The sequence below is a fragment of the Odontomachus brunneus genome, unplaced genomic scaffold, assembly GCF_010583005.1.
Source record: "Odontomachus brunneus isolate Ranch 3 - 2012 unplaced genomic scaffold, Obru_v1 Obru_scaffold_075, whole genome shotgun sequence".
Lineage (NCBI taxonomy): Eukaryota > Metazoa > Arthropoda > Insecta > Hymenoptera > Formicidae > Odontomachus > Odontomachus brunneus.
Window position 1 is genome coordinate 1,576,920 of NW_022639525.1, and position 18,308 is coordinate 1,595,227.

At 35.4% G+C, this 18,308-nt stretch overlaps 1 protein-coding gene and 1 long non-coding RNA gene across 4 annotated transcripts in view; both read right to left on the minus strand.

The window, feature by feature from the left end:
* The window catches only part of LOC116847187 (vascular endothelial growth factor A-like), an 18,517-nt gene extending 10,279 nt beyond the window's left edge, over positions 1-8,238 (minus strand). The window contains exon 1 of one of the 2 annotated variants that reach the window (XR_004378693.1): positions 7,630-8,238. Coding sequence is in view for 1 of the 2 variants with exons in the window: in XM_032821918.1 (XP_032677809.1) it covers positions 7,630-7,842 (213 nt within the window). In the remaining variant the exon portion in view is untranslated. The remainder of the gene's footprint in view (positions 1-7,629) is intronic. The other variant, XM_032821918.1, reaches the window with a different exon arrangement.
* Positions 8,239-9,354: 1,116 nt separating this feature from the next.
* On the minus strand, positions 9,355-17,619 carry LOC116847220. 2 transcript variants are annotated; one of them, XR_004378707.1, is made up of 3 exons: positions 17,278-17,619; positions 10,640-12,502; positions 9,355-9,547 (listed from the first exon to the last, which is right to left on the minus strand). It is a non-coding gene; the product is annotated as an uncharacterized LOC116847220 (long non-coding RNA). The 2 variants fall into 2 exon arrangements; XR_004378708.1 differs by having other exon boundaries at positions 10,635-12,502.
* Positions 17,620-18,308: the final 689 nt, after the last annotated feature.

Genomic DNA, 18,308 nt, shown 5'->3' on the forward strand with positions numbered 1-18,308 from the left:
GGGGGGGGGGGGGGGGCGTTCTGTCTCTCTTCTGTACCCCCTCCCCAAAAAACTAACCCTAACCAAACCCATCATGTACGGTTTAGAATATTGCATTAGATAGGTCAGGTTACTTTTATTTTCGTGTTTCCATCGAGTTTCCTACTTAAATTCGCTCTTTAGTACAGACACTGTACTAAAGTATCAGTATGATAAATATTATATAACTTGCAACGAAACAGATTTCTATTTTGTAGGGACATATTCGAATGCTACTCATACAATCATAAATAAAATAATTATTTTCCGATGAGTTTTAAAGGAAGTTCGTCAGAAACTTTTAATCAGAGAATAATCTAATCGAAATCCGATACGATGAATCATACATATAATATAACTGCAACTGATACTGTACTAAAGAGCGAATTTAAGTGGGAAACTCGATGGAACCACGAAGATAAAAGTTGCTTTTCAATATTACTTTATTTGCTATTAGTCAGTATATATCAAATCTTAAGATATATTTAACGAATAGCTTTGATAAGATATCAGGAACAAGTAAAGAAATAAGTTTTTGGTTAAGAAAATTGAATATTACTTATGAAATTATTACCCAAAGTACAACGTGTTATTTTATGTTTAAGCGGTTTTCCTGTTGTCTTGGAGAATTTAATGCGCAAGAAAAATTTTAAATGATCATTTTCCGTTTTAATCCAACTTGTGCGACACGCAACAGACTTTCAGCGTTTGTGACACTGGGAGAGATAATACATTTTAATTGGTCGCAAGTACCAGTGCAAATTTCTTTCCAAGGTGCAATCTCATAAATCTTGATCGAAAGGATAAATATAAAACAGAATCCTTTGGTATTCCGGGATATTCCCGCGAGTAACCGATTCGTGAATCATCCCGTTTGATTGCGGATTCTCGCGTGACTAAGTTGACAATCATCTACAGTAAAACGAGCGCAGGTCAACGATCCGATATTATTTAAATAAAAGTGGCCAGTTTCTCTGAAAATGAATTTATTTTTCTCATCTACCCTTATAAAAATTTAGTACTGTTTTCGACAGTTATATTCAGTTCTGTCTAGTAATTAAAGAGTAAAATTATTTGGGATCTCAATCAACATGTTTTTTCTGCAGCTACTGTGTGAGGAAGATTTTAAATCTTGAATTCACTGAATAAAATTGTGAATATATTTACTGAACAAAAACAAAATAGAAAATAAACAAAAAAATATTCAATGGACTAATAATCAAGACTGCTGTTCATAAAATGGACAGGTTTGCTCTAACAGTATCTTATTTCTTATGCATGCTTTCTAATAGAAAAAATTTGATGGTAATGAGAGCAGGGAATCTCTCTTTGATGTGTTTTCATGTTTTTTGTCTTTTACATGACATTATTCACAACCATCAAATGTTACATGTCCTTTTATCCATTCTTGTAGTTGTACTATTTCATTAGATTCTGACTTTGAGCTATCATGACAGTTTCACTTGTATCATTAGCATTAGAATAATTTAATATGTTCTCATCGCAATGAAATGCTGTATTGTTAACATATATCCCATTTGTCTTTTGCTGACTTTCATTTCTAACCTTGATTATCTGTGTCGCTCTTAACGTTGTAAAATTCCTTATTTCCTCTAATTTCCTTTTTCTTGCTTCATGCCTTCCTACACATCCATTCACTGTTCACTCAATTTGAAGTTCTGTTTTAACAATATAAATAAATATGTCTTAAATCTACTCACGATGGACATTATAACACGTGCACATTATAAAACTAAATTCATATTACTGACAATATGTTCATACTACTGATGATATTAACATTAGAAAATAGTTGGGCGGATATCTTCGCAAACTGCAAATATTTCTACCAGTGTATTCTCTCTACTTGTGCTACTTGTGCTTGAAGCAAAATAAGTGTTACGGCATCAACGCGTTGATAAATGATAAATGATGCGGTCTTATTATCTTTGCACGTCTGTACCGTCAAGTAATCGAAGAAGCTTTTTACTTCTAATCATTCGTTACTTAAGACTTATCGGTTCAGCCTCAACGTTTCAATTAAAGAGAATTCGTCGCGAAATTAACGAAAGATATCCGTGTAAAATATAAAACGCGCCTCCATAAACCTGGCGACGGGAAAGGGCGGGAAAGAGCAAGACATTATGCATAATTTCTACATTACTCGTTGATAGCCACTGCTCCAAGTGGATGTGAAGTCATCTCTTTCTAACTTCGGTATCGCGATGCAAACAGGTTCCCGAGAGAATATATTGCACTATATAGCTATCGAAAAAGGAGCAAACAACTCACTCAGCTATTTAACAAGCGACTGGGGAGTTAAATATTAGTCTACCATTAGCGACGTATATTTTACGCGTTCGTTAAATCACTTCGCGACCCTCGAAGGCAGAGCCCGTAACCGATAAACATCGGGATAAACCTCGGCCGGCCGGAGTACAAGTTTCTCACAAAGGACGGAGTCGGCTTGCAGTTTCGCCAAAGAATGCACACTTTCCTCGGAAGCATGCGCGTGTCTCCGACGTAATTAACAGCCCGTCGCGGACGCTCTGCTGTCGGCCGAGGCACAAAGATTTCGAAATAAAATGAGGATATATTCCTCAGGTGACACGAGCACCTGAGGAAATATTTCCCGAGGAAACGCGCAGCTTCGCAGGAATTGGGAAACAGGTTGCGCGCCTACCGCGATTTGCATAATAGAAGAGACACGCCACCCGGGACGTCGCGCCGAGCCGTGATTCACACCCATTCGCCGGTGCGTGCGATCGTACAAGATCCGAAGATACGAGCTACTCTCGAACGATAACGTACGCAAACACCGCGAACACACGTAGCTCCGGTTTGCGGCGGACGCGGCGAATGCGGACCACGCGGCTTTCTCGTTCCTGTCGGAGTAAACGTCGCCTTCGACCTTGCCTGGAAGCAAGGCTGCGCTGCTCTGCGCTTCGTTCCGTCCCGCCTTGCGGCACGGCGCTTGGCTAAGCTGTTACGCTACTTCATTATTCGCAACCTCGATTTCTCTCTACTGAGTCAGCCGACGTTATAATTGTCACCGTCGCCGCGTACTAATCGCACGATTTTATCGGCGCGATTGGATACCGGGGACTCATCCGCCATGAAACAGCGGGCGACCGAGCGAACTCGACTTTGCTAGGAATTTCTCTGTTTACCCTACCGGCCCCAGGCAGCCAGCATCTAAAAATCGTTTCTTAGGAGATCCTGGTCTTTGTTGCCCAGGTTATAATTTCACGCTATTTTAATTTATTGCACTTTTTTTTGCACGTTATTTTAATTTATTGCACCTTTTCCTGTTCTCTGTTGGTTGCCGCGTGCACCACGGGAGAAATGACACCACGGGAGATGATCGATGACCAGGCAAGTTGGCTGATCGCAGGTATTTGCACAAATGCGTACAATGACGTAGAGTTTGACGTTTCACGCGAAGCCGCGAATAACGTGCCGGGAATCGTAAACACTACTCGTCCCTGCGCTCTTAATCATGTCGCGGTTATATCACCGGGGATGTACCCTCGACATTGGCCGATTCGGCCTTCAGCGAGAAATGGCTCGCGGAAAACGAAACATACTGCGTCCTGTCATTATCTATTCTTACAAAACCTGGCTGAACTGTTTGCGTCGATTGGGAAAAACTTAATGTGTAGCAATTTGTAGTTACGTTTATGTTAAATCTAGTGCACTAAGAGGAAAAAAGATAAATCTCGTTTATGTTAAATCTAGTGCGCTAAGAGGAAAAAGATAAATCTCGTTTATGTTAAATCTAGTGCACTAAGAGGAAAAAAGATAAATCTCTCCATGATCATTTTCATTGCTAATTATATATTTTCCTGCGATTCTAACCAAAAAAAACAGTAATAGCAATATAACAGGCAAGGTTATTATCACTAATACTATAATAATAATTACTACAAAAATGGTTCTCCTAACTACAATTTCTTTACTGTATGATTACAGTATGGTTGTAGTACTACACTGAGAGAAAAATGTATGATATTTGGAACTATAATGGCATAGTAAAAAGATTATAGTTAGGAATATAATTTTTATAGTAAATGTTACCATAATATTTGTAATATTTACAATATAAGCATAGTATAACTGACCCGTGTAAAATTTTTACCAAGAATTATAATTATTTGAAATAAAAAATATAGTAAGGTAGCAAATATTGAATGGTAAGAGAAATTAACTATTTTATATAGTCAATACAATTAGAATATTTGGCAAATATAAGTACATGTAACTATATTCTCAAAAGATGCTTTACCATATATATAGAGTAATAAGATGGTGACTATAAATCTGTGTTCATTCTACTATATCTTCATGTTTAGATGAACTATAAATATATGTTTGAGGCCAAAACGAACTATAAAATATAGTGAGATTATAGTTATTCCAACTATTTTTTTCTCTCAGTGTATATTCCAGTTTGTATGGTTACAGTCATAATATGATTGTAGTTATAGCTATATTCTAGTAAACACCAACTGACAGTAATGTTATAATTAACTAAACGTTACGTTATTATTTCTCGTTTAACAATATAACTGTTATGTAAAATAAATGTACCAATTACCGGACATGTCCCAATATTCAAACATATACACGGAAACTTACCATTATTAATCTCAAATATTTCTTCTAGTGTAACATTAACATTTAATTGAAATCTGTCGATATTCAAAAATATTTACATGTTGAGATAATTAAAGTATTATAGAATTTAGTGTCCAAAGAAAAAGAAAATTATAATATGATTACATACAGGATTACATACTTTGACGATGTTCTTAACATCTTCTTAAGAAGTTTGATATATTTGTTAAGACATTTGTTATTTACCTTGTAAAAAAATTATATATATAAGTTTTTCTTATGAACATTACGTTGTTCAATCCAAAAATAGAGAATAATAAAATAGAGAAATCCAATAAAGAATAATTATAAGAATGTGTTTAGTTAATAAAAGAAATTATTTGTAGCTAAATTCTGTGAATTTAATGGTACAGTAATTTCGTGACTGCCTATTAATCGGCCACATGTTCAATTCCCGGTGCAACTCGCTTTGGTTAGATATGTGCTCGTGAATACCAATAAACGAATTAAGGAATAACTGCTTAAGATTAATTTTGTAAGTACTTTTATAAATAAGCTTACTTAATAATATTGTTAACATTAGTTTAAAAAGTAAGTAGATATTCTAGTGTTTTGTAAATACGAGATGTGGACAAAGTTTGTATACTGAGCTCATAAAAAATTTTTTAATCATTCCGGAACGGGAACGTGATCACTCTCAAAGTATTCTGCCCCTGACTGAATGCACTTAGCTCAACGTTTTTTCTATTGAAAACAGTGTTGTATATCCTGCAAAGTTAGGTTCTTCAAGAGCCTCGTCGTTTGATGTTTTCCATATCCTCAAAATGTTCACCCCGCATAATTGTTTTAACTTTAAGGAACAAAAATTCATAGGGAGCTAAATCAGGTAAATAGGGAGGGTGATCCATGTCGTTTTTTGGCGAAAAACTCACAATAAGCACCGAGTGTGAAGATGCATTGTCGTGATGCAGGATCCAGTTCTTTTCCTCCCACAATTCAAGTCGTTTACTAATTCCCAGTTCAGCAGCAATCATTCTAGTAGTAATGCGACGGTCTGACATCACTAAATCGTGAACACGTTGAATGTTTTCATCAACACGTGACGTTGAAGAGCGACCTTTTCGCGCGTCGTTATCAACGCTCTTTCGCCCTTCCCTAAACTAATTTACCCATTTATATACAGTTTCACGTTTCATGGCAGACTTCCCATACACAGTGTCTAACATTTCAAGAATTTTCCGCCCGCTTTTATCGAGTTTCACGAGAAATTTGATGTTAGTTCTCAGTTAAAGCATCTCGCTCCATTTCAATTGCGTAAAAAACTGCGTTTACAAATACAGGCACAGAAAAATACGTACACACTCGATAGTAATCTAACTTGCACTGATGACTCGTAAGGCTTTCTCCTAGACGTCAAACCATCATAGAAGCCTACAGTGTTGCCATGTCGGCAGAAAAAAATTCAGTGATGAATTTTTTATTTACACTTTGTATATATTAGAGTCATATAATCTTGCAATATTATTTTCATTAATACTACATGAATTAAGGCTTTTCTTAGTATTATAAACATGCCAAAAGAAAGAGAAAGATCATATGTCCAAAAAGACGTGAACGCTGCTTTGGAACATATGAAAAATAGTATTATATATAGAGAAGCAACAAGAATATATAACATACCAAAGAGCACTGTTTATTATAAATCAAAGAACATCTACTCCGCGTCAACTATTCTAAAAGAGCAGCAACTATTTCAAATAAAGAAGAGGAATTAAAAATAGTTGAATAGAGATAATGTACTAAATACTACAATGAGATAGAGAGGTTTCCCAATTACTAAGACGCAATTACTCGATGTTTCTTCAGTCACTTCTTAGTGACTGAAATGGAAAAAGAAACACCTTTCAAAAATAACAGGCATAGTAGGCATTAGTATGAAAGTTTCTGTAAACATCATCTATGTGTTAGAGTGGCTTAGAATTTAACTTACTCGTGTTTTAGCTACAAATAATGTTTTAAAAAATTTGTTCAGTTAAGTGCATATATATTTGCAAAAAAATAATCTTATCAATATTGACTTATCCAGAGTATTTAATTGTGATGAGAATGAAAAAAAGAGATTTAATAAAAAAGTAAAAGACGCAAAACAAATTAAGAAAATTAACTAAATAGTTTGTAAATCTCAAAATATATAATTGTTACCTTATACGAAACATAGAATTTATAAAATGTTTATTAGTAAAATAATGGTTATCATAGGATAGTCTTAAATAGTCAATTAAAAGAAAACTCAATAAAAATTAATCAAAATATAAATTTTTTATTTGCATAATAATCATGTGCGAATATTGAGTCAGCAGAATTTAGCAATCGGGACAATTGTCCGGATATTGGTACATTTGTACTCTTTAAAATTTTGATTATTTTTTAAATAATTTCGAAATTTTTTATATTTCTTATTTCATATTTAATATTTAATATTTAATATTTCTTATATCTTAATAATACATTTTAGTGTTACAGCTTTTAATTAATTATATATTTACAACATTAAATATTATATATCTATAAAAACAAGCAATCGTAGCATTGCGTTGTGTTAAATGTCCAGCTATCGGGATATTTACCTTATTACGTATGTTATATTACACTTACATTGTTGAGCATTTACATTGCTGTGCATTGAAAAAAGAAATTGCTGCTATGACCAATTTTTATTGGTTTCATAAAAATTGTCTGTCGCAATCACTTACATTTTTGGAGTAACGAACTAGTAGGTCAGCGCAACCAAAAATTAATTCTTAAAGTCAGAAAGAGAAGCTATGCCATATCTTTCTGGTTGACACATTTTTTTTTCCGTGTGACAAATTATAATATAGATGGCATGTTACTGTTAGTTGGTGATTACTGGGAAGATTATATTTATAAATACCAAAGACGTTTCTTTCTGTGTACTAAAAGGAACAATTTCTGTAAGTAAATGAATATATTTACCTGCGCTTCGTTGCCGAGGACGTAGCTCGTCGCGGGTTTGTTCCTCGGTTTCGAACTGACCGGTCCGGGGAAGACTATGTCGTCGGGAACGCCGTGGTACTGAGCGCTGATAGATACCACGACGAATCCGCAGAGTATTCCAAAAAGTAGCATTTTCACGAATAAGCATAGCAGCTGGCGGCCGAACGTCGTCCTGAATCGTTGTGGTTGCATGCTTTATCGTCACACACTTTTCTTTCCCTCGGATTTCCTCACTCCACCGACACGTAAAACTCACGTTGTAATCACGTCGATACGATAATTACTATTATTAACGATTGTTCTATCGACGGACTGATCGGTCCCGTCACGACTGTTTGGTGTGAAGCTTTGCGAGAGTCACCGCTTCCGAGAGCGCGATAAGTGCTCGATGAGTATGATACCAAACTGATATGCACCTGAACGTTCCACCGTGTGCTCGCGCCGCGCGATCGACTGATGGAGCTGACACGTCGCGCGCGTATTTCTTGCCTGGCGCGTAGGCGCGTGAGGTTCACAGCAGCAGGGACGTTAGTATCACGAGCGCGCTCGCATGAGACGTCACGTTCTTCAGGTGCTACCACCGCTATCGAGTATCGCGCCGCCGCGAAATTGCCTGAGGCACTACGCCGAGATAACGTATCGTTTCCTTCCAGAAACGCGATAAAACCGATTTTCCTTGATAATCTCACGAGGAAGAAATAAGTCGCATTAATTAAAGGAGCGGGGAGTTTATCGCTCCAGATAGCATTTTTTATAGTCTATTCAAGGAATTTCGTAATCACTGTCGTACGTACCTCTTTGAACATCGTGATTATCGAACGTTCTACAATCAATCGATCGATCGATTGATTCCGAGAGATTACTTTTCTATTTACTTTTCTTTTTTATTAACTTGCCATACACCTTTAAACATTTATCAGACTGTCAGGCATGATACAAAGTCAGAAATAAAGGATACAAACGTTTTTAACGTCTCGAATAATTTGGTTTTAACAAAAATCTATTTTTTTATATTTAAATTTAAATTTATATTTATATTTATATTTAAATTAAGAAAGGTAAATTTTTTTTCAGAAAATAGTATACTGTATATTAGCCAGATATAAATTTTCTTTATTACCAACTGATAATCATGAGATAAACTACTGAAGGTAAATTCAGTAGAATGGAAATTGAATTTGTAAATACACCTTGCGCGTGAGATAACGCTTACCTTTGTATTCATGGAAAATTCATGGAAGATTGATGGAAAACTCCGTACCTTAATATATTTTTTACTGAGCAAAATTATTCGGTATACCATTCACGTTTAGATGTGTTTTACAAAGTTAAAAGATAAATGCAAATTTGTCGATTAACTCTTGTTGTTGGGAAAAATCATTGTTATAAAAACACATTTTCTTGCATTTTTAAATATATAACATATAGTACAAATTATAAGTTTTAAATATTTTTTCTCTCTATAAATGCAGATTTATTTTGTTACCATCTAACGATAAGTGTAATTTTTCAAGTTACTTTAAAATTTTTATTTCCAATACTCAATATATTTTGTCAATTTTCGCATAAACCGAATACCCATACTCTATTTCCATGTACTCTATTTCCTTTTTGCAATCACACATAGATAATTATTAAAATGATATTTTTCTATCCCTGTCGTCGGTAACAGTATCTCAGTGGTCGGTAAGTAAGTATAAGGAATTTAAATTTCGTTTTTATCGTTTATAGATATATAAACATGATTGACAAAAATTATTCTACTTTATATTATGTATTTGTAATTGATACATTATAATTAAAAAAAAGAAATCGTCTTATTATAATGTTTTGATATTGCTTATCGTTAATCCAGCATCTTTGAAAAAACTGCATCTCGTGGCCTTTGTACTCCATTCTATAATTAAAAAAAGATCAGTTTTATTTTTCGTTAATCGATTCATATTTTAACTTGATATAATAATCACTATCAAGTCCCCTTCCTCCTCTTCGTGTATTTTGAAAAAAATTTTATCATTTCTTTCTTAACAGATATTATTTCTCTCTTTAGTTTATTCATAAATTTGAAGAGAAAATTATGTCCCAGCAAATAATTTTTCGTCATTTGTGAATAATATTAGTTATTTTCGTAAAATCAAAAGAAGAGAATCATGTGTTTGGGTAAACATTTCTTCGTATATAATCCTTAATAGCACAGTTCATTGGCGTTACATTGGCTCAATATTAGTTATATTGGCATATATTATGGTCAATATAGTCAATATATAGCCAATGTTGATTATAAATAAAATGTGAATAAATTGCTAATATTGAATCACTACATGATTGATATTAGCATAAATTAAAGCATAGGCATATAGTATTAAAGCATAATTGGACCAATATGAATATGACTCAATATATAGTCAATATTAGTAACAAATGAATTGCAAATATTCAGAATTCTATATTGATTATAAATACATGGCGTCTATTTTATTTATTGGTTATACTGAGACCCAATTTGTAGCCAATATTACTCCAATGAACTGTGATATTAGGGATACCAATGTTTACCATCAAGCCCGCACTGAGAGAAAAATGTTTGTTATTTGTAATTATAATTGTATAGTAAAATAGTTATAGTCAGGAAAACCAATTTTGTGTAGCAAGTGTTATTATAGTATTAGTGAAGATAATTTTACATGCATTATTGGCTATATTCAGCAAAAAGAACAGCTCAGAGAGCGCTTAATGATTATCGTTCCTGACTGGTAAATATTTTTGGGTTTATGAAGAATCTAAAAGAATGCTTCAATTTCACACACAATAATCATCAAGCGTTCACTGAGCTGCTTTTTCCGCTGAGTGCAGCCATTGTTATCACTATTTATCTCTGGAAACACCAAACAAGATATGATTAACGTCGGAAATGTCTATAATTATAGAGAGACAAATTATTTTTTCTCTCAGTGCGGAATTCTCGTGTGATGTAAATTATTTACCTTACTTTTTCAATACGTCAAAATTTCTCTGCAGCCGGTACGAGTGTACCTATAGCCTGGTGGACATTTCGATTGCGGCCGGGTTCTCTTTGGGAAAGTCAGCGGCATTCCCTCGTTCGCGAATACCAACATCAATGACACGAAAATCAGCAGTAACAGACGCGCCGGTGCCATTGTTATAAACGATATTCGTACTTTCTTTCGAATTCTCTCCAACTTAATTCCAGTAGCGAATAGGATCTAATGAATTGTCGTACGCTCTTCAGCACTTCTCGCAGCGACGCGATAGTTACATTAACGCGCTAATTAATGACTGGCCCTTGTGACGGTCATGATACGTGTGTTTATATACGAGCTAGGCTTTCATCTATGTGGTTTCCTGTATCCTTCTACTTTTACCCTTAATTGGCGGTTGCTCATGTACAGATTTGATCGCTTACGTCTTCTACATTACGTCAAAAACTTCCGCAACGCGATAAATCATTAGGAATGTTTGCACGCCGTGTATATGTGAAGAATAAACTTTGCTTCATGAATTAATATTGAATTGGATGGTAAAATGAACACTATACGTATCACAATGTGGCATTTCATCTATTTTATCGATATCAGTAACAATTTTACATGTACACATACGAATATATATTATGTGTCAATTATACATTCAATGTATTTTGATTTGATCTAAAACCATTAAGTATGCACATGCGATCTTATTGTATACATAGAGTGACGTACACGCCTTAGCACGCAGTCACTACAATTTCTTATACCGTCAGCATATATATGGTATGTGCAAACTCGAAAGCAAATCGACGGCTGCTATTATGGACTTGTTCGGGATGAATTCTCCAATTGGAATAATCCCGTTTTCTCTACAAAATACACATCTAAAAATAAATCTGGGAAATAACTGAAATACCATAAATCTAAGGAAGAACCATAATAGCACTTCAGTTTCCTTTCGATTAGTATTGAAGCGCACTTCCAGCATTTAATAAGAAATTTAATAAGAAAACGTATTTTCTAAGGATCATTGCAAAGCAATTCTTCTGTTAGATACTGAATGCGTTACGAAACTCGTCGGAAAATATGTCGCCATCAACATGTTTCCAAGTAAATCTAATAATATGACTATGACTAATTATGTTGATCTCTGTGTTTTATTCATTTATTCATTGACGTAAGTATATTTTTTAATTATTGGATTTTCAATTGATTTAATTTGTCTCACGCGCAGACTAATTGTACCTACTTAAAAGTTGTACTTTGATATATTAAATATTTTCATACTTCCGCAATTCGTTTCGCTACAAATTATACGTCCTCAGTGTCAATCTGTTTATAGTTATGCGAAATGAACTGACGTTGAAGTTACGAATAAAACAGATTGCAGTTTCTTTTCTCGACGCGACCCAGATGTGATCTCTATATCATGATCGTTTCCACGAATGTCTACAGTTAAAGATTCAATTCCGACTACAGATCTTGCGCAATTAGCATCAATTGGTCCACTACGAAATAAGTATCTGGCAATTGTGACTATAATCGCACGGCGAATTATAGTCAGCAAAAAAAAACATTTTTATAGTAGATGTAGTGTCACTTAACGTTAAAAAAGTATAATAAATTTATATGCGTATTATTGCGACTACTTTCTTGTCAAAACAACGAAAAATATACATTTGGTGCCGAAAGCGACAGAAATTAATCTTCTTCTTGCAGTGTTAGCCTTATTCCCGGTACAGGCTTTCGATGTGCCATTGTGCGAATTATTCGGAAATTTGCGAGTACTATTCCTTCTCTATTTCCCTCCGGAAGTGATCCCTCCTTCTTGATAGCGAGTAGCTATGGTGTCTACGAAGATTCTGCAACAGAAAGCAAGAACCTCGCTCGTAAGTCGGCACATCGATCGCGTATAAAATCGGTTATTGAGAGGCTTACACGCGCGGAATATCGGAAGCGGCAACTACGCAGTGTGCGCGGAAATAGAATGGCGGCTATAAATAAATGCCTAGGTAATTCATTGAATACATGAGTTTGACGGGTATGAGAGGATCGATAAGAGGTGGCGATTGCGCTCGTATCTGACGGACGAGTTACCACGACAAATCTAATGGCTTCCGGTGAGGAGGATGAAGAACTTCTAAACGTAACACTTCGTCGAAATTATAGATTTACGTCAGCGCGTCGCGACCATCCGGCCATAAGTGCGAACACGCGTGACGTCAATGCACCGTAAAGGCCTGGTATCATCATCGGCAAATAGACTTGCACTCGGACGGGAGAGGCGGATTAGAAAAATTAGATAAAGCACGTGCCTCCTGACGCAATAGTACAAATATACGATGTACATCAGTATACGGGCTTCAATGACGCTGGAATAAATTGCGTGCGCTTGCTCAGTTTCGATCTTAACCCAGGCTTCAATAATAGAATCGGCTATACACTGAGAAAAAAGCATTTATTTTTTATTATCGTGATATCGCATAATAAATACTGATAAGAAACCCATTTTAATGGGAGGAGGGAGGGAAGGGATAAGCATTACTATAATGTAATTATACTATAATGTTTTTATCGATAGTCAACCTCAGGGATAAACATTACTATAATGTAATTATACTATAATGTTTTTATCGATAGTCAACCTCAGGGATAAACATTACTATAATGTAATTATACTATAATGTTTTTATCGATAGTCAACCTCATGTGCTCATTGCTACTGTGCTTTCGTTAAAACAACAAAGAGTACAGTTGACGCTCACTAAAGTGACTATAATTTTCGTAAGATTAACTATTTTTTTCGTACATGTGTCACTTCAAGTGTCCCGTCAACCACTTGTAAGCTCACTAGTTGAGAATAATTTCACTGAGTGTTTTAAAGAATATTAAATAGAAAATACTTAAATATCATACACATTGAATATTATAATACATAAACAATTTGGACTTGGGAGTACGTAAATTTAGTGTGGCAGTTAACGTGTTAATCTAAGCGACGATTTAGAATTACTATCAGTCAAGTATTGCATCATTGCAGAAAAAATGTTTAGCGACTATGATCACATGAAGTAATTATAGGGAAAGTATTTTTATAGTCAGAGATACTATAGTGCTGATTGATAATAATCTAGTATGCTTATTGCTATTACTACTCTTTTGTTAGAGAAACAAAAAATATAGTTAGCGCTCGCTGAGACGACTATAATTTCAGTGTGATTAACTATTTTCTTTTTCTCTCAATGTATATGCACGTCTTATGATTATAATGGACTATAATCGCATAATATAATAATTATAGTTAGAAAAAATATTTTTGTGGTCAAAAATATATTATAGTGATGATGGATAGTAACCTTATATGCTTATTGGTTATCGCTATTATTGCTCTTTTACTAGAAAAATAAGAAATATAATTAGGGCTCGCTGAGACGATTTTAATTTCAACGCAATTAACTATTTTCTTTTTCTCTCAATGTGTATACACGTTTTGTGATTATAATCAGCTATAATCGCATAGTGAAATAATTGTAGTCAGGAAAAGTATCTTTTATAGTAAAAATTATTCTAGAGATTATGAATAGTAATCCCTTTAATAAAAAGTGCGTATTATCGTGAATTTATTTTGTATCGAAACGTTGAAGCCTCTTTTCCGCAATGCTGATTGGCTGTCTCGCTTAGCTCACTTTATACGGGCTGCGGCTTGCTTCGTGTCGTTTATAATTCTCAGCGTATATACGTTGTATCCTTTACTCGTCTCTTTTATGTTACTGCGGTACATTAATCTTTACTTTAAATATCACTGGTACCATATAAGTGGTATCAATAGGGACCACTTAAGACCGAGCAGTTGAAACTTTATAAATGTGCTATTTGGAGTGTTTTTGACAATATTTTATAAAAAAAGTTACTAGAATGTTTTATGCGCCATGAATTATGCGCCTTAAAAGATTAAGACAAAACCTGTGTTTATCTCTTTGGCTTTGTTTTCTAAGTTTACATTAAAGTTACTGTTAACTTGGATTTTATTACCCTTTATTCTTCTCGTCGCTCTACGCCTAACTCTTTCATCTAATTTTGTATTTCTTACAGCCTGGTCAGCCTGAATTTTGTATTCGCTCTTGAAAGTTATAAGGCTGATGCGAAACAAGCTCGCGCGACTATCGTTTCTCGTGGCTATCATTGTCGCCGGAAGATTCACGCTTCCGCGTTCTTCTCCTTTCTCTCGGCTTACCTAGTAGACGCTTCTACAGCGATCTCCAATTTTAACCTTCTCCGGCGGACAATTCCTGGGAACATTGATAATCGAGCTTGCCTTGGGTGTTGTTGAGATTTTGGGTTTCTCGTCGAAGCGCTGGAAATACTCGTTCTTCTGCGACGCGTCAGAATTGGTCGCGCGCGCGTTCGACAGGAAGAAAAACAGCGTTATCGCGCACATTACAGCCAATGATAGCCTCATGATTACGAGTACGAGCGCACTGCAGCGTACAGCGTGTAATTAACAAGCGCTCGGGATCGACGTCTAGATTGCCCTCGACAAATTATTCGGTTTCCGATCGCGTTGAGTTTTCGATGCGGGCTGGGATTATCGTTTGCTTCTTCGTATGTTTCTCTCTCTCTTGACGTTCGAGCACAATTCTTCTCGAGAATTCGGTGATCCGCTATGAAGCACTCAGTATGAAATCACGCGGAATCACTTACGTACTTTATTACATTTTCCGACACATTTCCTATACTTTTGGCGACTCCAGAGAAACGAGTCGCCGCGGATTGAGAATTGAAGATTTCCGGCGCGTTTCGACAGCGCGACGCAGACGAATCTTTGGATGACTTCCTCCTCGAATGAGATGCACCACACTGACAGTCGTATGACTGTCGTGAGACACTTTATGCCACAAATGATGATCGCAACGGACTGTCAATCGATACCCCGGAGAGACCAGTATCCTAAAGCTCAATTATCAGTATCTAATCTGGAATAAAGCGTTTTTCCGCTGCAACGGGTCTGTTGTTTTGTCACGTCTCTTATCGGAAGAGAATACGCGATCACGACCAGGCGCGAATGAAATTTAGATTCCGCACGTTTTGCGATACGAGCGCGAACGAATCTCGCATTTTCCGCCCGTAGAAAATCGGGAGCGTTGCGCGATCGAAACTTTTAGCCGCCACCGCTGCGAAACTAGCGACGATTGATTCGCTCCCGTTCGAATCGAGCGCAAACAGTCCACTCGGAAATGGACGAGCTGGCTAAAATTAAAATCGACCTTGTACTCAAAGCGGATTAAAAGGTTGCTTTATCGGAGAAGCGGAATATCGCGAATACACCAGCTGGCGTCTTTATCAGCCGACGTGCCTGGAATTTTTCATCGATTCGTGACTGTGGTACCGGGAACCGCGTGACGAAATCACGGACTTCACTTGGGCGGGCTTGGGAGCTGTATGTACGTTTCAAAAATGTATGTTTCAAAACATACATTTCAAACGTTTCAAAAACGATTGATATGTTTGAGATTAAAAAAGAAATATTCACGTTTAGGTTGAGAGAAGTAAATTCGTACACTGAATTATAGTTAATTTTTGGTGCCAGGTATATCTTCTCGTTGTTTTGATAAGAAGATAATAGCAATAATATGCATATAAGTTTATTATAATTGACACTAAGTGGTATTCGCAGTAGCGCTTACTACATAAATAGTTTACCTGACTATAATCCTTTCATTATGCGTTTATAGTCACAAATACCAAACACTTTTTTCTTTATGTAAAATCCTACATTTACGAACGTTTACATTCTAAATTTCTTCGAATAAAATTCCACTCGAATTTGAGTGACTTTTCATACATTGAGCGAATTTTACGCTCTGAATAGTCGAGTGAATATTTTGATTCGATATTGAAGTGTACATTTGACATACTGCACCATTACTGGAATAAATTCACTTTCTAATTCACTTCGACTGAATTTTTACTTATTTTAAGAGAGATTTCATTCTACAAAATTTAACGAGCAGTTTCTGAAATCCGTATTAATAGTCGTTACTTGAAACTTTTCTGAAGTCAGATTTGAATTTAGAATTAGATGTGAGTTTTTCAGCTAAATCACGATTATAAATATAATGTCATATATAATAATATATGATATAATTCAAGTGACAAACTCAATTCTAACATTAAATTTAAATTCTAAAAGAAAGTATTCTAAAAAAGAAAAATTTAAATTCTAAAAGAAGTATTTTAAAAGAAAAAAATAGTTAATCTTATTAAAATTATAGTCAGTTATATTTTTGTTGTTCTAATAAAAAAATAAAAACAGCAATATACGTATAAGGTTATTATCACTAATATTATAGTAATACTTACTATCTGACTATAATGCTCTCACTGCCATTACAGTCACATATATTAAAACTTTTTTTAATATATCTCTTTTGAAGCAAATTCTAAGTATAAAATTATTAATTCAGGTTTTAGGTATTTCATAAATCCGATAGCTGAAGAAACGAAGATGATGGAGCCCTTTTCTCTTTCAAGATATAGTTACAGACAATACGAGAAGAGAGGACGAAAGATAAATTCTGACAATTCTATTATATGACGTTGTCGCAAAAGTGAGCCACCCTGAAGTATTTAGGCGTACCTTGCTCCCACTATTTGTCCGCCGAACTCGCTCACCACGCCGTCCTGCACTTGCCACGCCGATCGACCTGTTCGCCCGGTTGACAGCGACCGTTGGTCCTTCGTGGAACTACTATTATTCTACTCTGCACCGTGACTTCCGGGATGTTGTTCGACGAGGTGCTGTTGTTCTTGTTAAAATTCAAAGTTCGCGACTCCTCAGCCTGCGGTCGCATCAACTTATCGATAGACACCGCCACATTCGAGAAAGACCAACCCCAGCTGAGGTTCACGAAGAGAACCGTCACCAGCGTGACGATCGTGTAGAACCCGCGCATCCTTCCCGATTACTAAACGCTCGTACGGTGTTAAGTCGCTTGAAACTTTGATAGTCGCTGATAACCCGCCGTGATGACATCCGCCGCGATTCTTTCTCTCGGAAGAAAAAACGGAGAGAGAAAGAGAGGCTTATCGGGTAACCAAGCACCCGGTCTGTTTGAACTATTAGTCGTACTATGTGATGATTTTCCACGGAAAAATTCCATTAGACAACTTCGTGATTTCAATGTGGACAGGTCGTCAATTTAATACACAATGTCAAAACTACGATAATTCAAGTATTATACTTTTCCTCTGCTACACGAACCTATAAGTTACACATACAAATCAGCATAACATATCAAGTTAATTTAGACCTTTCTATGAGGAATACAGCCAATGTTAAAGAAAAGTTACAGCACTTTTATCTCAGAACTTTTAACTTGAGAACGTATCCAGCGTCCACGCATACAACAGGAAAATTAATTTTTTTGTGAATTATTGAAAGAGAAAGAAGACTGAGAGGAAACTCTCTTAACTTATTATATCAAACTTATTATATCATTGATCAAAAGATAAAAGCTTTGTCTAGACTTTTTAACGTTTTATTTTTGAAATACTTGACCACTTATGTGTGCATACTCATAATATTATTACCGAGTATTATTTTGTACAATAATATTCGTAGATTATATTTTTGCTACGTAAGGAGATAATTGGTAGTAAATATCGAAA